This window comes from Peromyscus leucopus, chromosome 4, assembly GCF_004664715.2.
Source record: "Peromyscus leucopus breed LL Stock chromosome 4, UCI_PerLeu_2.1, whole genome shotgun sequence".
Taxonomy (NCBI): Eukaryota; Metazoa; Chordata; class Mammalia; order Rodentia; family Cricetidae; genus Peromyscus; species Peromyscus leucopus.
In genome coordinates this window covers 142,172,683-142,197,711 of record NC_051066.1, presented here as the reverse complement: position 1 = coordinate 142,197,711, position 25,029 = coordinate 142,172,683, and the positions used below count along the sequence as shown (strand labels likewise).

Sequence of the window (25,029 nt, the reverse complement as noted above, 5' to 3'; positions counted from 1 at the left end):
CCCCCGGGGTGTGTCCAACTAGGGCGCCTCCTAAAGGACCGGGCGGGGCGGCCGGAGCGCGTGGGTCTTCAGGTCAGGTCAAGGGGTCGAAGGTGCGGCGCGTGATCCAGGATCCAATTAGGCCAGGAGCAGGAGCATGGCGTCGTCGGGGTCTGTGCAGCAGCCGCGGCTGGTGCTGCTGATGCTGTTGCTGGCGGGCGCGGCGCGGGCCAGTCTCTACTTCCGCCCGGGCCAGACTTGCTACAGGCCCCTTCGCGGGGACCAGCTGGCCCAGCTGGGGCGAAGGTGGGCGCCGGGCTGTGCCTGGGGAGGAAGAGGGTACACTTCTGGGCCAGGCGCGCGCCCCCTGCCACCCGGGACCTTGCTTCTCTCTGGGCACCCTGCCTCCTTAGGCCTGGGAAATCTCATCCCTTCCTTTTGGGATGACTTTCACATCCGGAGAGCTTTGGTGTTTGCTGGATTGCGCAATCCTTACCTCTCTGGCCTTAGTTGGTGGGCACTAGGGTATTTCAGAGATGCCCTGTCACCGTCAGCCTCCAATAGTGCTGAGTTCTGCTGGTGGCCCTTCTGGTGATGGAAGGGACAAGCTCTGAAACTCCCACATTTGGGGAAAGGGAAGAAGGTCCCAGGAGGACTGCCTGGGTCTGTGGCCCTGGTGGGGGAGGGGAGGCCCCAGGTGTTCTGGGTTTGATTTTCATCATGGTAACCTCTTCCCAGGACCTACCCTCGGCCGCATGAGTACCTGTCCCCCTCGGATCTCCCCAAGTCCTGGGACTGGAGAAATGTGGATGGTGTCAACTACGTCAGCGTCACCAGGAACCAGCACATCCCACAGTACTGTGGCTCCTGCTGGGCCCACGGTAGCACCAGTGCCATGGCAGGTGGGTGGCCTGGGGCTCCAGGATAAGCTCAGGGCAGGGCCCTGACAGGGCGGGGGGGGGCCGCCCTTCACCATCGGAGCTGCCTCTAGGTGAGCCATGATAGCCACAGCCCGGGGCTCCAGGGCCCAGCGAATCTGTACCAGGATTCAGGCTGGGTTTTTTCCTCTGCCAGAGTGATGTGACTGTGTCATTCTGGACTTCTGTCCTGTGGGCCCACTTAGGGCCTCTGTGGAACAGGCTTGGACTGGAACCCTGTGACAAGTGGCTCCTGGGTATCCCCCTCCCCCAGAACTTGTGACTTTAGCCACCGAGATGGAAGCAGCATTGCAAAACCACCGAGCTGACGGCCTGTACTGGGTCATGGAAGTGAAACTGCTTCTCAGCGGCAGTTGGTGTTTGGGATTGACGGTCCCCAGCTTGAAATGGCCAACTCTCCCTTAAATCTTAGCCTGGCCACCACAGGGGCAAGAAGAAGGTGCAGGAGGAAGAGAGAACCCCACTGAGGTCTGCACAGAGGGCTGCTGTGCCTGCCCTTCCTTGGTAGAGGAAGCAGGAGCCAGGAAGTGCCATTCAGCCTCGAGCATGTAGACTCAGTTTTGCCATCTGCAGAGGTGGCCCCTGGGAGCCCCTGGGAAGGGACTCTCCTGGCGGGAGTGTGACAGGCAGTGTCCTCTCTCTCGATTTGGTATCTTTCTGGCCTGGCCTGCTGTAGGTGGAGCCTAGGTTGAGGATTAGTAACGGTTTAATGGCAGCACCCACCCACGCCTGCAGGGCTTATGTAGTCCTGCTGCCTGCCAGTTGGCTCTCAGTTCCCAGACTCCATTGTGAGAGGAGTGACAGCTGGGGTTGCCGTCAGCTTGCACACTCTCTTTAGGGTGAGGGGTTCCCGACAGGGTGCAGTCGGTACCCCAGAGCCAGCCAGGTGTAGCTGTGTCACGTTGTGGAGTCACCTCTGGGGTCTGGGATGCACTGCCAACCCCTGAGAAGGAGGCAGAAGGAAAGAGGCCTGAGAAGCTTCAGTGTGGGAAGGTCAAGAGGTGCTCGTCAGGTAGGCAGGGCGTGTGGGGAAGGCCGCAGCGGAGGACCAGAGCAAAGTCCGGAGCACTTAGGAATGGGGTCGCGGGCTGGTGTTGGGGAAGTGAAAAGACCTCAGCAGAGCACAGGGCGGGGTGAGGGTGACGGGGAGCAGAACAGGTCAGCGGGTCTGTGGTGCCTGAGGAGGGTGCAGAATGATGCAGGGTAGGGAGGATGGCTGGGGGCTGGTGGGCGTGGACCTCTAAGATGGATGCGAGGCCCTGCTGAGGGTGCACCTTCCCGTTACTAGAGTGGAGTGTCTCGTGGAAAATGGCTGCTTCATCCTTTCTTCCTAAATCTCTGACATCTTCATCAGCAGTAGTCAAGGCCTTACTTCCTCTTTCTCCGAGCAGACACCAAAAGGGGACTTCCACAGGGCCCTGGCCAAGTGCCAGCGGGGCAGCGGTGGAACCAGTTTGCCTCTGGCCATCTCTGGGTGGCTAAGCATCCACGCTTCTCTCTATGAGGTCACCTGTCCTCATCACTGGAGGTCATCTTTATCCCTTCATCGGTCACTTCCAGTAGGTGACCAAGACCCCTCACCATCGCATTGCTTGCTCTTGTTGGGTATTCTGGAGCCTCCCACTTCCCCTTCTGCCCTGGGGTCTTCATCGGCCTTAGTTCCACTCCACCTTTGTCATCTTTTGAGACTCAGGAGTCAGTGTACCCCGGCCTCCTCCACTGAGTGAAGTCGGACCCTCGCTGTCTCACACTCCGTTTCCGCCTCCCTAGCTCCTTCCTCACTGCCCACACATCTGACGTCTGTTCCCAGTGTGGCCTTTCCCTAGACTCGCTTTTGAGTCCATCCGCTCCCACCCGCCGGCCCCAGACATTCAGGCCATCCTTGCTGTCTTACCCAGCAACACCCCATCCTTGCCCTGAGGATACTCAGGAGAAGCTTAGAGGTTATCTGACTCTCATCTTGTGTTGCTCCTACAAACCGGTCACGGGTCCTTTGGTTGTCCACTAGTCTAATGAAGGAACTAGGTGGTGTCTCTCCCAGCACCCTGCTCCTCTCTGGTCTCAGACAAGAGATTCCCGGAATAAGTCTGTTAAACATGAGTTCCGCCGCATTTCTTTATTTGACACCATCTCGGGATTCCACTTAGACCAATGACAAGGTCCTTCTCTGATGTCCGAAGCCTGCAGTCTGGCTCCTCCTCCATCTTGTCCTCACACCAGCAGGTGAGGCATAGGTACCTTCTTTTGCAAGTTGCTCTTCTCCTCATGTCCTCACACTTCTCTCCTTGGATGGCGTCTTAGTTGCTGTTATCTTGCTGTGAAGAGACACCATGACTAAGGCAACTGAGAAAACATTTAATTGGGACTTGCTTAGAGTTTCAAAAGGTGAGTCCATGACCATGATGGTAGAGAACATGGCAGCGGACATGGCACTGGAGCAGTAGTTGAGGCATCTGATCCACAAACATGAGGCAGAGAGACCTGGGCTTGATGTGGGCTTTTTATTTTTTTATTTTTTATTTTTTTGGGTTTTTTTCTTTTCTTTCTTTTTTAACAACTTATTATTTATTTATTTATTTATTTATTTAGTTAGTTAGTTATAGTAAAACCAAAACTTATTCTAAGCCACAGTCATCCTAGGGTTCCCCCCGCCCCCCCATATAGCTTCCCTGGTTCTGTGGGTTGCAGTCTGATTGTTCTTTGCTTTATATCTAGAATCCACTTATGAGTGAGTACATACCATGTTTGTCCTTCTGGGTTTGAGTTACCTCACTCAGGATGATATTTTCTAGTTCCATCCATTTGCCTGCAAATTTCATGCTGTCGTTGCTTTTCTCTGCTGAGTAGTACTCCATTGTGTATATGTACCACATTTTCTTAATCCATTCTTCAGTTGACAGGCATCTAGGTTGTTTCCAGGTTCTAGCTATTACAAATAGTGCTGCTATGCACATAGTTGAGCATGTATCTTTGTGGCATGATTGAACATTCCTTGGGTATATGCCCAAGAGTGGTATGGCTGGGTATTGAGGTAGATCGATTCCCAATTTTCTGAGAAACCGCCATACTGATTTCCACAGTGGTTGTACAAGTTTGCATTCCCACCAACAGTGGAGGAGTGTTTGAAGGATTTGTGTGTTTTTTTTTTTGTTTTTGTTTTTGTTTTTTATTTTGGTTTTTTTGAGATAAGGTTTCTCTGTGTAGCTTTGCTCCTTTTCTGGAACTCACTCTGTAGCCCAGGCTGGCCTTGAACTCACAGAGATCCGCCTGCCTCTGCCTCCCAAGTGCTGGGATTAAAGGCGTGCGCTGCTGCCGAAACCACCCGGCTGGTGATACATCTCCTCCAACAAGGCCACATATCCTAATCCTTCCCCAACAGTTCACCAACAAGAGACCAAGCATTCATGTATGTGAGAAGATGGGGGCCATTCTCATTCAAACCACCACAGTAGGACTTCTCCCAGGCTGCCCTGTGTACTTGATACCTTGGTCCCTGGATGTTCCCCAGAACATCTCCTTGCTGTACTGTTCTGCTTGCCCATTGCCTTCTCCTGTGTCCTTGCTGGCTTGCTTCTACGGCTTGAACAGTGCTCAGCGCACAGAAGGTGTGAATGGAAATCTGATAATGAAAAGGAAGCCAAGTCAGAAGAGGCAGAGTAGATTGTGTAGAAAGGTCATCTCAAGAAGCCTGCAAATTCTGGAGCCAGGTAGTTGGTCAGGTTGAAACTAGACATTACGTCAAATGTAGAAGACGCCAGGCCTGAGGCTATCCAGCCAGTCACTGCCATCAGGCCTTAGCTGAGGTCACCAGAAGGGAAGGACCTGAGAAGAGGAGGAAAGGACTCTCAGAAAGCCTTAAGAAACGCACTTTAGAGTTGAATGCAGAAGAGACATCCCAGGCACTTCCAGAAGGCTGGAGTGGCCCCTCTGCTGACCCTCTGGAAGGGGCAGTCAGATGAGGGTGGAGAGGGGTTAGGATGGATGGGTGGTGTCAAGATAGGGACCTGGACGAGAGCAGCTTGGGACACCAAAGAGAGACATACAGACAGTGTGGATCCCACCTCATGCTGCTGAGGCAAGGCATAAATTCCTGGGGCCTTGGTTGGACTCTGGGGAAGGCAGGTCTGTGGGCTTGAGGATGCCCCTCATTGAGAGGTGAACTGTTGCTGGGGATGTACGGGGGAAAGGCTATAGGGAGCCAAGCTGGGGTAAGGAGACAGGAGATGGGCCCATGTGCCTTGGGCAGCTGGGAGCCTGCTTGTCATTGGCACAGGAAGTACATTCTGGGCATAGAAACGGGTCTAAATGGTGATAAGACAAGGTCTGCTTTTGAGCTTTTCAGTGATATGCTCTCTGAGGTCATCAAGTGTGTGTGTGCAGGGTATGAAGGGTGGTTCTAGAAGGTTCTGTGCTGTTAGATGGCAGCCTTGTGGAACAGGACTAGAGTGGAAGAGAGTGTGGGAGGTGACTCAGAGCTGAAGTCCATAGGATGGAGGGAAAACAAAGATAGACTTTGGCTTCAGGGGAGGAGTGAGTGGAGGAGGCTGGAGGAGACAAGGCCTGCGGGGCATGGCTGGTGTGTGTTATGTGGATAGCTTGAGAGTGAAGAGCAAGATGGTCTTTCAGGATGCAGGTCAACTATCCCCTAGTGGATGCTGTGATGATTCTAGCTGCCCCTTAGTGTGTGGGCCCAGCACATGAGCACTGAGCTCTGATGTCTGGCCCACACTGGGACTCATCTGGCTCCCTAGGCTGTGCCTTTCCCTGGAGATGCCCACACCAGCCTTCTGTATCTGGTCTCTAGCCTCCTTACACAAGTGGTCTTGTTGCCATCCTGTAGTGGTGCCCTGGCAGGTGCTTCTTGGGACTTCCAGATCTGGCCCTGCCTCATGACACTTGCAGACATAGACATCATGGTGCCCAAGGAAGACCAGAGCATGGTTTGAAGCCACAGTTGAGCTGAGGCCCCCACAATAGAAGAACCAGTGGGCAGAACCCTGTGGCCTGCAGGGAGATGGGGTGGTGCTGACCAGGGTGCTGACTGTTGCAGACCGCATCAACATCAAGAGAAAAGGCGCGTGGCCCTCCACCCTGCTTTCAGTGCAGAACGTCATCGACTGCGGCAATGCTGGCTCCTGTGAGGGAGGCAATGACCTCCCGGTGTGGGCCTATGCTCATAAGCACGGCATCCCCGATGAGACCTGCAACAACTACCAGGCCAAGGACCAAGGTAGGCTCTGCCCGGGCCCCCACATTGCTGTACACCTTCATGTTCCTCTTCCGAGAGAGTAGCTGAGAGCCCACGTATGCCATGTCTGTCATACTGTGGCTGGGATGCTGTGGGGGTGGAGACTGAAGCCCCCAGGAAGAGCTGGGTGGTTCCTGGCACGGACACCAGGGTTATCTGTGATGCCACTCTGAACCTGGTGGTTTAGCGTTAGGATAACAGAAAGTTGGAGCCCATGGTTGAGTTGTTGAGTTCATCATGGAGATAAACCAGAAGAACAGCACTCCAGACTAGGGATGTAGCTCAGTGAGAGAGCATTTGCCTGCCATACATGAGGACCTAGGCTCAGTCTCCAGGATTGATAATAAATACATAAGCAGAGCAACACCCCTGTAGCCAGGATTGGATATGGTGTGTGTGTTCTCATACGTGGCATTTGGATGGTTCTATGGGCCTTTTATAAGGGGGCGGTACAGGTAGGCAGCTGATGGAAGGAAGCGTCCCTTTCCCACGATCTGGAGCAGAGAGCAGGTGGATGCTTTCTGAGCTGCGGGTTAGCCTGCCCAGCTGAAATGTAGCACCAGCCTGGTTCCTGCCCCAGCAGTCCTGGACAGATCATGAATGGGCAGAGCAGTCTGGCCCAGAAATCCATGGTTGGTACACCCCTTTTGGGCTACTGTCTTTGGAAACCAAAGAAAAGGAAACTCCTGGACCCAAATCCATCCTTTGTGGCTGTAAGCTTTGATCCTTAGACCTCCCTCATGGCTGCAGCAGGATGCTGTGAGGGACTCAGGTCTTGGAGGGCACTTGGCTGCTCTTCACCACCGTGTGGATGGTGTTCCCTTGCCTACCTCATAGACCTTGCTGTCTCACCACCAAGAATTGAAAGGATTCTCTGGCCTGATTGGGTGAGTCGTTTGTCAAGGATGGGTAAACCCAGAAGTGACAGAGACCCCGCCAGGGGAACAGATGCAGGGTGCAGGGAAGGCAGAGGACTGCTTTGTGAAATGTCCCTGGGGCCTTATCCTTCCTCCTCCACCCCAAACTGGTGTCATCCAGCTGAAGCTAGGTCCCTCTGGTCCTCCCCAGACTCACAGGTGGTTGGGTTCATTAGAACCATTCATCAGTCTCTGTCTGCAGGAACAGATGTGGCCCCTGGGCCACCATGTTCCTGGTGTACCTCACACTGAGCACTGGTGTCTGAGAGACAGATGGAACTGATGATGTAATCCTCAAGAAGTTTATTGTCCCTCGGAAGGGTCTGGACAGATGTAAAGTTACAACACAGAGGTCAGCCTCAGGGCTGTCTTCCTCCGTCACGCTCCACCTCGTTCTCTCACTGAGCCTGGAGCACATCCATTTTGCTAACCTGACTGGCAAGCAGACTTCAGAGAGCCACATGACTTCACCAGCCAGGGCTGGGATTACAGACAAGCACCACCAGGCTGACTTTATGTGGGCACTTCACGAGCATCCAAGCTCAGGCCCTCAAGTTTGCCATGGCAGGCACTTTACTGATGCATTTCCCCAGTCCTTAAACCTAATTCTTTTTTTTTTCCTTCATTTTTAAAAAACAAAGTTCATTTATTCAGCAACAGTGATACATTTTAAAATTATAACATACAGTGGAAAAATAGCAGGTTTCTGAGTATTTCCAGCTTCCTAGCATATTACTCTTTGAGATTCTGGTACAATAAATCACTATTCCCAGGCATTCTCATAAATAAAATTAGGATTATTATCAACTTTTTTGTTTTGTTTTTGTTTTTTCAAGACAGGGCTTCTCTGTGTAACAGCCTTGGCTGTCTTGGACTCACTTTGTAGACCAGGCTGGCCTGGAACTCAGAGATCTGCCTGCCTCTGCCTCCCGAGTGCTGGGATTAAAGGTGTGCACCACCACCGCCCAGCTATCAACATACTTTTAGCAACTTTCTCATTCTGTTATTTGGACAACTAAAATTCTTGTTTAATGAATACAAGTTTGGTATTCATTAAATAAAAGAACTATGCCCTACAGGAGTGTTCAATACAAAATACAATTTACAATTCAGATCCCCCAGTGAGGCAATGACCCCTTATGAAATCACATCAGGATGCTGCCTATCAAGGGCACATTTTTGTATTTAAAATGTATGATTCCACCTGGCAGTGGTGGCACATGCCTTTAATCCCAGCACTTAAGAGGCAGAGGCAGGAGGATCTCTGTGAGTTCAAGGCCAGCCTTGTCTACAGAGTGAGTTCTAGGACAGCCAGGGCTACACAGAAAAACTGTCTTGAAAAAACAAAAAAGAAAAAAAAAAAAAACAACAAATGTGTGATTCCTTGAAAGGACATTCAAAGGACTTAAACAAAATGTCTTATAGATAGGATGCCACTAGCAAGCATTTTGCCCTTTTTAAATTATCTTTCTTGTCTTTCCACATGTTGTACACATGTGCATTTGTTTATTTGCATACCTGAATACATTATGGGCTAGGATCTGCATATGAAGGTGAACTGTTTTGTTTTTTCTTTCTGAGTTTGGGTCTTTGCTTAAAATTATAAATGCTAAGTCCATTCATTTTTTGTGCAAATTTTGTGCTTTCGTTTTTCTTCAGAATAGTATTTGAGTTTTATATGTGCCAGGTTTTCATTATCCACTCCTGTTGATGAACAACTGGTTTGATTCCGATTCTTTGCTGCAGTGAATAAAGCAGCAATAAACATGGACGTGCAAGTGTCACCACAGTGGGGATGGCGTTCTCATGGTTTATGTGCAGGGGTGTAACAGCTGGGTCATATAGTAGTTCTGTTTTTAATTTTTGAGGAATCTCCAAGCTGATTTCCATAATGGCTGTATTAATTTGCACCCCCACCAGCAGTGAATAAGGGTTCCTTTTTTCAAAAAAAAAAAATCCTCTTTCTTTTTTTTTAGACAGGGTTTCTCTGTGTAGCCAGATCTCATTACAGATGGTTGTGAGCCACCATGTGGGTGCTGGGAATTGAACTGGGGTCCTCTGGAAGAGCAGTCGGTGCTCTTAACCTCTGAGCCATCTCTCCAGCCCATGGCATTTGTTGATTGGCAGTCTTACTTCCTTGGTATTTAGTCTGTAGTTCTTTGTAAACTCTGGGTATCAGTCCCTCCTCTGAAGTGGGGGCTGGTAAAGATTTTCTCCTGTGGGCTGTGTGTTCTGCTGAGTATTTCCTTTTGCTGTACAGAAACATTTTCTTTTCCAGTGGTCTCATCTGTTATTTGGGGCTAATTCCTATGCTATAGTGTTCTATTCAGAAAGTTCTAGCCTACCCTAATATCTTGAGGGGTATGCCCTATATTTTTGTCTAGAACTTTGTGTTTCAGGTTTTAAATTAAGGTCTTTGATCCAATGTGAATGGATTTGGTACAGGATAAAAGGTACAAATCTAATTCTACTTTTCTTAGGTGGATATCCAGTGGATAATCCCAGCACCATTAGTTAAATAGGCTTTTTCCAATGTATGCCTCTTTTGTCATGAATTAAGGGGCATAGCTTTGTCAGGTATTCCCAGGTTCTATCTTGTCCGCCTGTCTGGCTGTTTCTACGCCAGCACCAGTCTTTGTCACTCTAGCTCTGTAGTGTAATTTGAGGTCAGGTACTGAGACGCCTCAAACAATGGTCTTGCTCCTTAGGATTGCTTTGGCTATTCCTGTAACCCGAATTCTGATATTATTTCTGAAGTCAAGAGGATGCATTTCTTTAAATCAAGTGTATTGGCCTATTTAGTCACTAGTCAGCGGTGGAATCATCTGGTTACATTTTTTTTTTTTTTTTTTTTTTTTTTTGGTTTTTCGAAACAGGGTTTCTCTGTGTTGCTTTGCGCCTTTCCTGGAACTCACTTGGTAGCCCAGGCTGGCCTCGAACTCACAGAGATCCGCCTGGTTCTGCCTCCCGAGTGCTGGGATTAAAGGCGTGAGCCACCACCGCCCGGCTTTTTTTTTCTTTTTCTTTTTCTTTTTTTTTTTTTTCTTTTCTTTTTTTTTTTTTTTTTTAACATTTTAATAGTGTGATTGCACTCGTTTTTTCAATTACAGCATGCTGTGAGATCCTCCTCCCAGCCTTTACAGCAGAGGAGAAGGGCAACTTCGGAGTGCCTACTATGTACTAATCAAAGTCTGTTCTTTCTGTTCTGCCACAGCCCGGGGGAGGCTTCTCATCACTCCTTGCAGTTGAGAGGAGCGCGTAATTAAACGGCACCTGAGAGTGGGATGGTCTCCGCTATCAGCTAATGAATGCCAGGCTAAATTAGAAAAGTGGAGAGAATGGGGTAGGCTTCATTAGTGGGTTAATGAGGGGACGGTGTCATGCTGACTTCTTGTGTTCTAGACTGTGACAAGTTTAACCAGTGTGGGACCTGCACCGAATTCAAGGAGTGTCACACCATCCAGAATTACACCCTCTGGAGAGTGGGTGACTATGGCTCCCTCTCGGGTAGGGAGAAGATGATGGCAGAGATCTACACCAATGGTCCCATCAGGTGAGCGAGAGGTCCTCAGACAGTGAGACCACATCCGGGTCTGTACACATGCATGCAACTGTGTCTTGTTCACCCTTTCCACCTGGCAGTTTGATCCCCTAGCTTGAGCACCACATAACCCTCTTTGCCTGTACAGATGTTGGCTTTACAGAAGTAAACCTGAGCTATTAGCCAGTCTGCTTGCTCCAGGGAGCTTTGTGTAAGTTAGGTAGAGAAGCGCCTGGCTGTGGTGAGTCTGGAATGTTGGTGGGATCACTACTGCAGGACTCAGATTAGGGTGACCCAAGTGCCACCCACAAGTGCTGATGTGCTTCCCGCATTGCTGACTGATGGTTTTTCACAGCTGCGGGATAATGGTGACAGAGAAGATGGCTAACTATACCGGAGGCATCTATGCTGAGCATCAGGACCAGACCTTTATCAACCACATCATCTCCGTGGCTGGCTGGGGTGTTAGCAGTGATGGGATTGAGTATTGGATTGTCCGCAATTCGTGGGGCGAACCCTGGGTAAGACAGTTTCCCTTTCTTAGGGTCAGATCAGGGTCTACCCCTCTCCCCAGCAGCTGAGCAGAGGGCTAGCTTCAGCTTTCTCATCAGAACATAAGCTACTTCTGGGGTCTGAGCTGTGCACGGCTACTGCTGCCCTGTGCCTCTCTGAGTATTTTGCATCCCCTGAGTTCCTCCCCAAGCCCCAGCGTGAGCAACCCAACTACTCCACAGCCGAGGCTGGGGCCAAGTGGTCCTGATGATGGTGATTGGCCACATTTTTCAGGAATACTTTTGAGTTAGGTCAGAAGTCCAGGGGAGGAAAACCGCAGGTTGTGGTTTTTAGGACACAGTGTTAACTGTTAACCATTCCAGGCACAGGAACACTCTGAAACAGGGCCAAGGGGAAGACGCTGAAGTGATGCGGTGTTGGCCATGTCTACTAAATGGCCACAAGTGGGGTCTTAACAGGGAAACACTCATACTTTCTTACATTAGCTGTCCGAGAGCAGAGCACCCCCAGGTTAAGTACTGACCGAGAGGACTGAGTCACAGAGCTTTGTCTGGACCCCCAGGTTTTACAGGGCAGGGCCTGGGTCTGCAGAACAGAGGGGTGAGCAGAGGAATGTGTCCCGAGGCACTAATGCCAAGTTCTTGCTTCTTACAGGGTGAGAGGGGCTGGATGAGGATCGTGACCAGCACCTACAAGGGAGGGGTAGGTGCCAGCTACAACCTCGCCATCGAGGAGGCCTGCACATATGGGGACCCCATTGTTTAAGTAGATGTCTCTGGACGCAACACTGTAACCATGATAGGGATGGGGTGACTATGGACACTGGACAGCTAGGAGCAGTGCTGTGGACACGAGGACCAGAGTGTGTGTGGACTGCAGAAGCCATCCCAAGAAGAGATGTAAAGGGGACCACATCTCATCCTGCCTTCAGCCACCTGGAGAAGACAGCATGGTCTAGAACAGTTCTGATGTCACGCTGGAATCCAAGGGAGAGGGAAACAATTCTAAATTACTTAAGTGATGAATAAAGTGACTGGCTTCCCCCCAGGCACTGAGCCTGTGTGCTTTATTTACATGGGAATAGCATAGGAGGACACGCACAGCTCAACCCATCATTGCTCTTGGCAAACTGAAACAATAAAACAACCAACCACCTGGGTCATTGGTAGAAAACTTACATAAAAACCCTAAGGGTGATTCATGGAAGTGTCCCAGCTGCTGGATCCTCACTACCCCGAGGCCTACTGGGTTCCTCCCTGGGGGTGCATACACCTGACTCCTGCATGTGACATGGTGCAGGGCCACACTGACAACAAAGAGCAGGCTGTCCACCATTAGTGGCTTCTCCTGGGCACGGTGAACACAGTCCTTTTAAGAAAAGCTGCCTGCTCCCTCCCAGCACACCCCGCTTCCTTCAGGGAGGCTGACTGAGTCTCTTGACAAGCAGCATCCTGACCCAGGTCTCTGGTCCTCCTGAGCTGGGCCCAGCAGGTTCTGCTTCAGCTCTGGATGCTCTCAGTTCACCACGATGAAGTTGGACTTGCAATGCGCTGTACAGGAACACGGGCACTGGGTTAGCAGGGTGAGGGGCGGGGCGGGCCGTCACGGTAAAGGGTGTTTAGGAGCCTTACCGATGAACTCTGTCACAGGGTCGTGCTCGCCCTCTGCTTTGATGGTGCCCGCAATGCTGTCATTTTCCAAGATTGGGAGGAAAAGTTGCACAAAGTCCGAGGTATATGGCGGGGCGATGACATCCAAAACCTAGTGGGGGAGACCGACCTCAGGGCTACTGCACCTGCTGGTGTGGGGCGTGGCACTTGACAGCAGGCAGTGAGGTGGCAGGCAGTGTGAGATGGCCCTCCCCGCCCCGGGGCTTCTCTGGAGCCACCCCAGCCTCCAACTCCAAGGACAGGGGACACAGCAGAGGTCCCACAGGTGAGACGTATTTAATAGATCATCAGTGTCAACATGGGTTTCAGAGTTGAGAACCACACGAATGACGTCAAGGCAGAAGGGCTGGGCTAGTGGAAGGAGTAACCCCTGAAGCTCAGGTGCCACTGACCTCAGTGACGAAGTAGCGAATGAGTGAGATGTCGGTGTCCAGCTTCTCCAGACATTTGCGGATGTAACTGACCACAGGAAGCACATAGCCACGGCTTAGCAGGTGAACCATCCTGTCCAGGAGGGTCTTTTTCAACTCGAGCTGTGGAAGAGCAGGGTCAGGGGAGCAGATCAGAGCTGGCACTCTCCTAGCCCTGACACTCAGCTCTATGGTGATATTTTATTTGTACTGAAATGTGATTTTATTTGTATGTTAATAAATAAAGTTGCCTGGGGTCAGAGCTAATAGCAAGCCTTAGCAGAAGCTGGGTGGTGGTGGTGGTGGTGGTGGTGGTGGTGGTGGTGGTGGTGGTGCACGCCTTTAATCCCAGCTCTTGGGAGGCAGAGCTAGGCGATCTCTGTGAGTTCAAGGATATAGCCAGCATTGGAGACACACTTTAGTCTCAATACCAACCATAGAAGACCTGGAGGTCTGTACAGACAGGCAGTGACTAGCAGGTCATGTGGTTGGGTTTACAACCAATGAGAAGGCAGAACAGAAACACTACAAAAAGACAGACACAGGAAGTGGGTCTCTTTCGGAGAGGTAGTGCAACAGGGACAGGGAAGGGTAAGGTTTTTAGCTCTTAGCTACTGCTCTGACCTCTTGGCTTCCATCTCTGTATTGGCTCTGTGTTTCTTATTTAATGAGACGGTTGGTTACATCTACACAGCTCACCTGCTCCATCACGTCTAGCTGAGAGTGTTCGGTCTCAAAAAGCTTAACAAGCAGCTGCAGAACCTGGGGGTGCAGGAGCTGGTGGCAGGTGCTGATCTGTGGATAGCCAAAGTCGCATCACTGAGGCACCTGCTGGCTCTCTGGGCTTACTAGCAGCACACAGGGAATGTACAGGATTGTCACAGCCACCCAAGGTGGCTTACCACTGATGGGGACAGCACCTGTCAGCTTCTAGGACTCTCTTCTGATCCGATCCACCCTCTTACCTCATCCAGCAAAGCCAGATGAACTGGTGTGTGATCAGTCTGTAGCTGGAAGTACCTTGGCTCTGACACGGTCCAGTCTACCCACTTCAGGACACCCATCGCCACTACGGGAAACCTACAGGCAGACAAGGTACAGGCTTCCTTTGCCAAGAGTGGGGGAATGAGGCCGCAATACACCAAGGAGCAATAAAGGGTCGGGAAGCAAGAACAGACCAAGTCTGGGGACACAGCGATACTCCCTTCCCTCTGTCCTGCAGGAGCGGCTCATGGCGGAAGTGGTTTGATGAGACCAGCTCCTCTCAAGGGATTTGATTCTCAGCTCCTTCAAACCACTCCGCTAATCACAAAGGAAATAATCATCAATGCAGAGCATGGCGCCTGGCGGCCTGGGCTCACGGTTACTTTTATTTCAGACCCTTTCTCGGTCCCCAGGAAATGAGCCTAAGAGGTTGCAGTTCCCAAGACACACTTATGTACTTAATCACAAATCACTTCTGTCCAGACATGCTTGTTGGCTTAACATTTTTACCACAAATGAACACTTCTTTAACTCAGTTTTTCTAATTCTGGATGTCCTTTCTTTACTCTGTGAGGGTCTGCTGAACAGATTTCTGGCCAAAAAGCACCTGAAAAGCACCCATGCCGCCACAGCTGCTTACAGTTCTCCACGTGTGTTTAGGAACGAGAAACCCAAGCTCCCCTCGCTTTCTCCACATGAGCACACACAGTCTAACCACGGGAACATGAGGAGTCGGCGGCACTCCGGGGACCGGCTGGGGGAGTGTCACACTCACCTAATGCACTGATAGAGTGTGCTCAGCTCAGCTACCAGCTCCGAGGCCCCTTTGTTCTCATTACAACACAGGTTGTGGACAGTTTCTATAGCCTTCGACGTGGACTTCAGCTCGTCTTTGCCGATGCTAACCCGCTTGTTCTGAAACCACACAAGCTGGTGAGTGAGGACGGGAGTGTGGCCCCTTCCCTGTCCACAGAGTCAAAAGTTAATCAACTGTCCAACTGCATAGGCACACGGCCCACGAGGCCAGGAATCATAGGCTGCTGCTTGGGAGGCTCAGGGAAGTCAGATTCATCCCACTCGTCAGTCCCAGTGTAAAAGGTGCCACCAATTCCTGCAGGCCCTGAGCTCTTTCGGTATCTTGTGCACAGTGGTGAAGACATTGCCAATGCTGGGCAGCCAGCCCTGAGAGTTCCTGCAGCCCAACTCCCCACCCAGCACCAGAGCCAAGGAGGCCCCTGGTCTGTCTGAGGGCCCACAAATTCTCAGCACTGACAGTACCTTCTTCCAGGTCTCAACCACACTCGCGGCATAGGCCAGGATGTGGATGTACTTGTGCTTATGGTCCTGGTTGATCTTGGCTCCTGGCTTGAAGAGTGACTGCATGAACAGGTCCAGGAAGGCAGGCACCCGGATCTAAGAGGAGGGATACTTGGGAGTGGGTGCAAGGAGGGAGGCTGTCGGGTGCTGATAGGGTGAAGGCTGAGGGAAGGATGGAAACTCAGAGTCCCATGGCATAGGATGTGCCCAGAGCGAGACAGGCCCTGGCTTCAATTCCAGTAGTGCCAGAGAGGTTGGGAGGAGGGCTTATGCCAGGTGTAGCCATACCTATAACACCCAGCACTCAGGGAAGCTAGGGCAAGATAGCTGGCCCAGTGTGAGGCCAGCTTGGGCCAGAGTTGAGACCTCGTCTCTAACGACATCAATAAAAACCGTTTTCACTGGGACCAGCAAGCATGGCCTTAAGAGAATGAAGGGAACTCAGAGGCCTCCCCAAACCACCCTGACACCTGATGTGGGGCGCCTGGCCTCACTGAAGTGTAGGCAGCTTACGAGCTCCACAGGAGGAGGGTCCATGCTGGTGAACATCTTGAACAAGACTGTGATATCTGCAGGATTCAGGGCTCCTCTGGACAGCATGGCGCCGAGAGCTTGGCAGGCCCGAGGGTAGGAGGCAGCTGTGCCCAAGGCCAACGTGATCTGACTGGCATCATGGCCTCTGGTTGGAAAGCCACACACCATCACTAACAGCTTTCTCTTTTCTTTCACTTTTAAATGTTCAATGCTGAGCGGGCAGGAACCCTGTGCTTTCCCACAGTTCTGTCACTCGCCTTTTGACTGACTGACCCCTGGGAACAACAGCTACAGTGAGCTGCGAGAGACTTGGATGCAGCTGTGACCTCCACGGGGATTCACACACCCTGCATACCACACACCCTGCACACCTCATTAGGAAAGACTCGGCAGCAGGAAATGAAGCGCCTTGGACTCCGTGAACAAGCAGGGCACTGGAGATCAGGGCTAGTCTGCTGCCGGGTCTCCTAGCACACGCAAGTACAAGTGCACACCCAACCAACCAGAGCGACCACGTCTGGAGCAAAGGGCCATCATCAGCACAGCACTCTGCTAGGCCGGGGCACCAGAAGCTACACTGACTTCAGCTGCACAGCTAAGAACTGACTAGAACTGACTGAGCTGGAGCCTGAGCCGTGGTGGACTAGGACCACAGTCTTTCTGAGGAAGAAGGAAGAGCGGGGCAAGCAGAAGCACGTCTTACTTCTCCTGGGCGAAGCGCTGGACTTCTTGAGCGACCCTGCGCACTGCAGAGCCACCCTGTTCCTCCTGGGCCAGCACGGACATCATGGCCTGTGCAAACAGGTATGTGTGCTCCCCATGGCACACCATCTTCTAGAAGATTGCAGGGAGACCAAGGTCAGTCATAGTGACAAATGCAGACAAAAGGGATTATGACCTGGAGATGCTTTCCAGAGAGGGGCATCTCCTGCAGCCTGACCCGGGGCAGCCCCTTTCCTCCTGACTTTCACAGGGCTTACTGCAAACTCAGGAAGATTTTTCTCAAGGTTTTCCTCTCCTCCGTCCAAGATTGTGGCTAGAGAGGTCCGAAGCACTCTGGAGAACACTTCCAACTGCTGGCAGGCTGTGGACACGCTGGTGATCTCCCCTTGGTACCCCGCATCAGAAATGAGCTGCCATATAACCCGAAAGCCAAGGGTCAGCACCTGGGCACCCCACCTTTCAGAGTGGTTACCAGTTTGTAGTGAGTGAGCCAAGTGAGCACTGGTCTTGACCCCAGCTTTGCCTGTGCCTCCTGCTGGGCGACCAGCGAGGTGCTCACTGCCCAGACTCACAGTCTCTTGGTGTCTGAAGAGGCAGATAGGTCATGTCTGCCCGAGACCCTTGAGCACACACGTACAATCTAAACTCCACTGTGCCCAACCTTGAAGTAGTCAATGCTGATCGAAGCACAGACACCAGTTCTCTGCTTCCCCTGCTCTGTGCGAGGCTGACAAAAGCGAGAAGATGAAAAGCCACCCAGAACTCTGCCAAGACAGCAGAGCGTACCCTTCCTCCTCTTTCCTGGACTCTAGGGCTCTCCCTACCTTTACCGTGAAGTTGAGCATCAAACAGTCAGGATGGGCCTCAGCCAGCTTATAAAACAGATCTCTCCATGTGGTGTGTGCGATCATCTGCTCGAGCCACGCTGGGGTCTGCCAGAGACAAAGGGCCGGGCCACAGACCTCACTTTAGCCTCGGAAGTCGGTGCTGCATTAGCAATCATTCCAACTGGAAGAGACCCCGGGGTGTCCCCAGCTCTGGGGAAGCAGGGCTTGCCATGGTCACACAGTTAGCTGAATGGAAGGCTTCCTGGGTGCCTGTTCACAGCTTCTGAAAGATCTGCCTAACTTCTCGGAAGGGTGCGGAAACATGCTTTCTGGGAGACACGTGGAAAGTCCCACGGAGCGTGGGCACATCATGTACAGCTAACTCGTGCTTGCCAAGCCCAATGCCCCCGGCAGGAGAAAGAAAGGCAACCGGGACAGCCCCGGTGGCTCCGCTCATGGAAAGGTGTACCTTGGCTCCTGTGTGCGCGATGGGCCGTGGCCAAGACCGGGCTCTCGTGGCTGCTGCCTGCCACTGTCTGAGCACAGTGGGGCTCCCACAACAATGTCACTTAAGACCATTTGCTGGTCCTGAGGGAAGGCCTGAGAGCTGCAGCATAGTCTGAGATGTTTCTTACACCTTCCTTCCTACCCTGGCCTCTACCGTCGGGGGCTGACCCATAGCCTGGATCCCCCAGTCTCTGCAGTATTTATCACACTCTGTACAAGGCCTGCACCATGATCTCTAGTATGCTCAGTGCCATGTCAGTGCTTGTTTCTTGGAGGACCCCTACCAGCCTCTGACCCCACACCTGCATCCAGGAGCTGCTGAGAAGCAATGGGCCTTCTCTTGGCCTCACCACTGGCAGCCTCCCATGCAGGCACCCCACTCCTGAGAACTAACTAGCAAACGCCCTGGGGTGTGCTGTCAAATTCAGCACTCCTCACCTCTCCTTCTTCAGTGAAAATAGAATCTGCTTTCCGAGGGTCAAAATGCTTGATCAGTAAACTCTTGAGGTGGTTTTCCACGGTCTCCTGGACCTGCACTGGTTCAACACCTGAGAGAAGACGGAAGCTTTACCCACAGTCCCATCCCCCCACAGAAACAGCATGGCCAGCCTGCCAGTGTCGCAGAGATGCTGCCAACCACAACAGTGGCAAAGGGGACGCCTCACGGTCTCTAGATCTATTCAGTGGTGAGACCCTAAAAGAAACAGTAGGAGTCCATGAGATGGCTACCCTTTCTGTGTGGCTAGGAGTGGGACATCTTCAGACTCTCACTCATCAAAGACAGAGGGCCAGAGCCAACAGGTGAGGAGCTGGAGAGTTCACTCTGCCCCTGTGGAGAGAGCAGGTGCAGCCAAGAGCCACACTTGGATCCAGGCACCCTGACAGCGGCGAGGCAGCTGGTTTCCAGACAGCGCTTGAGTGACGTCACTGCACCCAGTTCAGTGGATTTACAGTAAGGCTCTGTTTTGATCACATTAGCTAAAAGCCATCACCGAGCCAGTCCTAAATTATCCATCGTTTAGTGCTGGCTCTAACAGGCCTCTTGAAAGGCAACTCTGAGCACACACTGTGTGACCTGTAATTCCAGGGTTGCGGAAGCAGCTCGGTGAGAACTCCGTTAGCGGGCTACCTGCAAATCCAGCGATTCATAGCTCAGAGCTCAGGACACCGGGAGGAGTCAGTCCTTCTGCCTTTGGGTCTTGGAGACCAAGAATGCTCAGAACTTATCAGCGTTGTAAGGACCTAACAGTCCCTGGAAGGGGAATGGGTAGGAGCTGGGGAGATGACTACGTAAAATGCTTGCTATGCAAATACTGCAAGCAGAGTGTGGACACTCAGAATCCATTTAAAGACACCAGGTGGGCATGGTGGCCCACAGCAAGCTGGCTAGTGAGACTAGCCACATCATCACACTGACTGAGACCCCACTCTAACAAGTAAGGTAATAAAGCAATCTAAGACAACTCTCACAATCAACCTTGAACCTCCACATGCACACACACACACATGCATACACACCCACATGTGCCGTGGACACACACAGAGAGAGAGAGAGAGAGAGAGAGAGAGAGAGAGAGAGAGAGAGAGAGGGAGAGAGAGAGAGAGATGAGAAGAAACAGAAGGGATGAGAGGCCAGGACAAGGACCCCCTCTCAAGCACCTGTCTGAATGAGCCACTCGGCCAGCAGGTTCACAGTCTGGGCCACCGCTGTATAGTTCTCAGACAAGAGCTGGATGACATTTTCTGGAGACCCTCCTGCCTGGAAATACCTGGGAAGAACAAAAGAGCGGCTTTTCCACTGAGTGGACACAGAGGAGCCGGGGTGAACAGGAGGGCAGGAGGAAGGCATGGGCAAGTTTAAGGTTCTTCCAAGGAGCCATGGGACTCTACAAGCCTCCATTCCAAGATCACATTCTTTGCACTACAAAACTCTCCGAGTCCCTGAGTGTGCACACTGCACTCACACACCTCTTCAGAGTGTTGAAGATGGAGGGCTCCATAATGTAGTCCCGGGTGGAAAATTTATGCAGACATTCCTGCTGCACCTCAGCATCATCCTCTCCTCCGGAATCATCTTCCTGCTGCTGGGAAAGGCAAGAGCCCAGAGAGGTGTTCGTTTATACAGATGCCCTGCAATCTTGCCTCAATGATGTGTAATGACATCCATTTTAAAAGTGTCACACAGGTGGTTTCATCTGACTCTGTAACAACCTCATGATGTGGGCTGGACAAGCAGCAACATCAAAGGGTCAGGAACTGCACCAAGCAGGCTGTATGGCCAGCCCATGCTGGTGACCCAGGTACACTATGCACGGCGTCCTTTTAAACAAAGGCACTCATGATGCCATACCAGTCAACACGTGTGAGGATTCCACAAGCTGAGCTACAGGAGGGTCAAGAATAACAACTGACATTCCGCTCGACAGCCAGTCCCCATTGCTACTCCATATGTCCTACCCGATGATGCTCTCCAACAAAGACCGATAAAGTGATCCTGACGGCAGGAGCCACCAAGTCACTCTTAGAAAGTCAAGATCACTAACCCTCAAATCAGCAGGCCTGGCTAGAGCTGGACACAGTCTTGGGCTGAATCCACACAAGCTGCTTGACCTGCTGACAACTATGTGACCCCAGGTCTGTCTGGCTGCAAAGCCATCATAACAGCAAGCTCTGTAACAATGACTGCATGGAGACTGGGAATCCAGAAAATACAAGACAAAGCTTTTCCATGGAAGGAATTCACAAACTAGGAGACCAATCTCCAGGCAACTGACATAATGAGGTAGAAGCCAGGCCAGGAACTAGCAAACAACAGCTAAACTGAGCCCTCTTCCTGTTCTTGTAAATAAAGCTTTATTGAAAAAACGCTTATATCCACTGTCATGTACTATTACCCATGACTATTTCCCTGATCTGGTTAAGTAGCTGTGGCACAGCCCCATACAACCTAAGGTATTTACTATGTGGTCTTTACAGAAACTTTGCTCCCACTGGCCTGGACTCTATGAAAGCAATGTGCTGGGCGCAGACAGACCCCGATGACTTCCTTCTGAAGACTGGTATGTCTTCTTTCTGATTGCATATGTAAAGGGTGCTTTGCAGGCTGTGCTTCACCCTGAGAGCCACCCACATGTACCAACACTGCCAGGCTTCTACCCTGTCCCCACCCCCACAATATTTCTCTGACACCAGGCCATGCCCCTGCTCACACATCTACAGCTTCACCTGGACCTTTGTCTCGACTGCTCAGATTCAAGCATGCAACACTATTCTTTTCACTCAGCATTCCAGCAGGACTCCAAACTCCTGAAGTCCAACTGATCTTGTCTTTCCCTGGAAACAGATCTGCCCACCAAATGGTATTTTAATAAAGGACTGCTCCCACCATCCACCTGTCACCGGAAGCCTTGGAAGTACCTTCAGTTTTCCTCCCCTCACTTCCCTCCCACAGCCTGCCAGCAAGACCCCGGATTCCATCTCCCATACAAGGGTCCGGTTTGGCCCTTCTTTCTTGTATGTTTACTGTAGCAATTCCTCCACATGCCTCCGTCTGTCATCCCCTGAAATCGTGCTACCCTCATTAAGTCACACATCCAATCTAGCTGCCTAAAGTTTCCTATCTCCTTCAAGGGGAAAAACATCTAAGATCTAGTATGACTCTACTCTGCTTACCTGTCCAGGCTCACCTACCGTCATCCCATGCACAACCTACAGGCCAACTAATCTATGTGTCTGTCAACCAATAGCTCTCAGCTTCTATCATCTGGACTCAAAGAGGACCCAGCTCATGCCACTGTCCCCCGACTCTCTGGACTTTCTCCCTTCCAAGCACAGCCAAAGAGAGATGAAGCAAGTGTGTGCATGTGTGCATGTGCAGTCTGCAGAGGTGTCCAGTTTTTTCACACTGCACTAGAACATTCTCATCTACAAGTGTGCTGAGTGACATAATTCTCTCAGGACACCCCAGTCACAGATTGGACACCCTGATAGCTCATCACTCTCATCAGGGAGAACTCAAGAGGGTCAATGAGCCAAACCAGGGTCATTAAGACTGAAATTCAAGCCAGGTGGTGGCGGCGGCGGCGGCGGCGGCGGCGGCGGCGGCGGCGGCACACACCTTTAATCCCAGCACTCGGGAGGCAGAGGCAGGCAGATCTCTGTGAGTTCAAGGTCAGCCTGGTCTACAGAGTGAGTTCCCGAACAGGCCCCAAAACTACAGAGAAACCCCATCTCAAAAAACTAAAAAAAAAAAAAAAAAAAGACTGAAATTGAGTGGAATCGAGGCCAGACTCTGTGACTCCTAACCCTCAACATGCACAAAACATGGGAAAGAGCCACCACCAAGCTAATCCACAGTATACTTTGTTGTCTGTGTGAGCTACCCATGTGTTCCTGTGTGTACGTAGTTTGTGTGTAGAGGTTAGAGGTCAAGGTTGGGTGCCTTCTTTAGTCACTCTCCAGTTTACTTTCTGAACTCTCACTGACTCAGTTTACTGATTAGGTTCAACTGGCTGGCAAGGGAGCTCCAGGGACCCCCCCCCCCCCCAGTGCTGAGGTTACAGACAAGTGCTGCTGTGCCTGGTCTTTTATGTGGGCTCCAGTTTCCGAACTCAGGACCCCATGCTTTTATGGCAAGCACACTGCTTTCTGAGCCATCTCCCACGTCTTCCATTTTTCTCATCTGGACCACCTCAGTGACAAGTCACCTAAGTGGCAAGAGACATAAAGGGCATCATTTTGTGTCTTCCTTTGTTTTACGGGCCTGGGCAGGGTTTTGAGTCTTTCTACCTTATTTCGCCAAACTCCAGAGCCATAGAATGAAATATCACACAAAAGCACTTAGCTCCATATTAGGTAACTCTGACTCCTTATATCCTCCAAAAGGCCCCACAGGCTGCGGGATGCTCTAACACACACACAGATGCCCAGAGTCTTAAACCCTTCTGGTCAGCAGCTCTCCAGGAGCCCTGGAAGCTGTGTCCAGTGACTGGAGCCCCAGTTCCACCATCAACCACACAGGCCTTCCCTCAGCTTCAGCATCCCTCTCCACTTCTCCATCGCCCTCACCGCACAACCGACTATACCGCTGGTCTACCTGGCGGCATCCTAAATTCATTCAAAGCTCATCAGGCTTCCTGTAAAAAAAAAAAAAAAGCCACCCTCCCAGGCACCTGAGAAGCTTATGTCACCACACACCTGGCCAGGGCTCTGCTGGGAAACTGAATGGTGCCACTCCCCCATCTCTCACCCCAAATCCTGGACAGTCGGAGCTGCAAGATCCCTCCTGTCCTGTCCTCTAAGGATGGATGAAATCAACCCAAATGTGGGGGGAAAAAGTTTGGTTTGTCCAACACCAGAGTTCCTTTCCACCCCCCAGCCCCCGGGATGCTGGAGTGTGGCGTTGAGTTTGTTCACTACTTTTGAGGGAAGTGTTCTATTTCTTTACTTTGTATCTTTTTTTTAAAGTCCTACTGAGGGCCTAGGGATGTAGCTCAGTAGCTCATTGTACTTAGAATACATAAAGACCTGGGTTCTACCCAGACATCAAAATGAAACAAAACTGTATGAAAGCCAAAAAAAAGAAAGTTCGTTCACTCATCACTCTAGTCCTCGTCTCCCTCGGGCCAGGAGGCACCATGGCTCTTGCCTGGCAGAGAGGTCAGCCCAGGAGTCACTGGAGTCAACGCACATGGGGAAACTGAGGCCCCCAAAAGGGGCAGGACCGCCCGAAGCCTTCAGGGCAGTCCCTGGGCCCGCTGCGCTGGGGCCCGGGGTCGGAGGTCAGGGAGTCAAGGGTCAACAGGCCGGCTGCGACCCCAGCGTTCACGCCCCCTGTACCCGGCTCTGGCCGGCGCGGGCGCCTCGAGGATAAGGCAGAGAACCGGCTTCCTGGCGGGACGCCTCCTGCCCTCTCACCTGGCCGCCGTCTGTCTCTTCGCCCCACTCCGGCGCGTTCCCGAAGTAGTCTTCTGACATAATTGTACCCGGCGCTGGGCCCGCCATAGTTGCCGTAAGTCTTCACTGCGCCTGCGCGGGAGGCGACAAATGAAAGAGCGCATGCGTGGTTCTGGGCCGCTCTCCCTACCTTCAAGCAAGGCTGGAGAGGCGAAGATGGCTGGGGGCGTGGCCATAGAGGGGGCGTGGCCTATGCTGTGGCTTGCTAGGCTGAGGGAACGCCTTGCAGGATCTCGCAAGAGCTGAACTGGTATAGTTTCAGAGCTTTTAGAAAGTTTCCAACAAAAGTCACTGTTTTGTTTTGATTTTTAATTCTTTTTGAGACAGGGTCTCACCCGTAAGTGCAAGTTAGCCTCGACTTGCTATAAAGACCTCGAACCTTCAGCCAGCTTAGCTTTGCCTGTCCAGGGTAACTGCCAACTGAGCACCAATCTACCTTGGACAGTATCTAGAGCTCACGGAAATGTCTTTTACCATGGGCAAAAAGTACTCGGTGTAGTGCAGAGCATGACTTAAAACGTATTTCCAATGGAGGAGACCCTACAGCTTTCAAAGGCCATGACTGAAGCCTGGAGTCAAGTAGTCCTAAACACGTGTGTTTAAAAAAAAAAAAAATAGCCGGGCGGTGGTGGCGCACGCCTTTAATCCCAGCACTCGGGAGGCAGAGGCAGGTGGATCTCTATGAGTTCGAGGCCAGCCTGGTCTACAAAGAGAGTTCCAGGAAAGGCGCAAAACTACAGAGAAACACTGTCTCGAAAAACAAAAACAAAACAAAATTAACTTGTTATTTTAAAAAGTTTGTTATTTTAAAAACTCCTCCAAGCTTGGCTGGCTGCATTGATGAGTCTGGAGACCAAGGCTAATGGTTACTGGAGAGGATTCCTGGCAGTTAGCAGGCAGCCCCAAATAATGAGCTTTGAGATTAACACCATGGACTCTGGATGTTGATGGTGAGAATCTAGATCA

At 51.5% G+C, this 25,029-nt stretch overlaps 2 protein-coding genes across 3 annotated transcripts; one reads left to right on the top strand and one right to left on the bottom strand.

Annotated features, from left to right (window-relative positions):
* On the top strand, nucleotides 1–12,183 carry Ctsz (cathepsin Z). Its single transcript, XM_028855781.2, has 6 exons — nucleotides 1–285; nucleotides 718–881; nucleotides 5,968–6,147; nucleotides 10,485–10,635; nucleotides 10,979–11,144; nucleotides 11,791–12,183. The coding sequence occupies exons 1-6, from the start codon at nucleotides 137–139 to the stop codon at nucleotides 11,899–11,901; spliced, it is 921 nt and encodes a 306-aa protein (XP_028711614.1). The 5' UTR covers nucleotides 1–136; the 3' UTR covers nucleotides 11,902–12,183.
* Nelfcd (negative elongation factor complex member C/D) lies at nucleotides 12,171–24,172 on the bottom strand. Of its 2 annotated transcripts, none has more exons than XM_028855779.2 (15): nucleotides 24,025–24,172; nucleotides 20,077–20,192; nucleotides 19,768–19,877; nucleotides 18,547–18,656; nucleotides 17,599–17,706; nucleotides 17,032–17,184; nucleotides 16,755–16,885; nucleotides 16,031–16,196; nucleotides 15,479–15,613; nucleotides 14,976–15,115; nucleotides 14,182–14,296; nucleotides 13,916–14,011; nucleotides 13,199–13,339; nucleotides 12,768–12,897; nucleotides 12,171–12,686 (listed from the first exon to the last, which is right to left on the bottom strand). In XM_028855779.2, the coding sequence occupies exons 1-15, from the start codon at nucleotides 24,109–24,111 to the stop codon at nucleotides 12,652–12,654; spliced, it is 1,773 nt and encodes a 590-aa protein (XP_028711612.1). In that variant the 5' UTR covers nucleotides 24,112–24,172; the 3' UTR covers nucleotides 12,171–12,651. The 2 variants fall into 2 exon arrangements, with proteins under 2 accessions (XP_028711612.1, XP_028711613.1); XM_028855780.2 differs by having other exon boundaries at nucleotides 20,077–20,189; nucleotides 24,025–24,157.
* Between the last annotated feature and the right edge of the window lie 857 nt (nucleotides 24,173–25,029).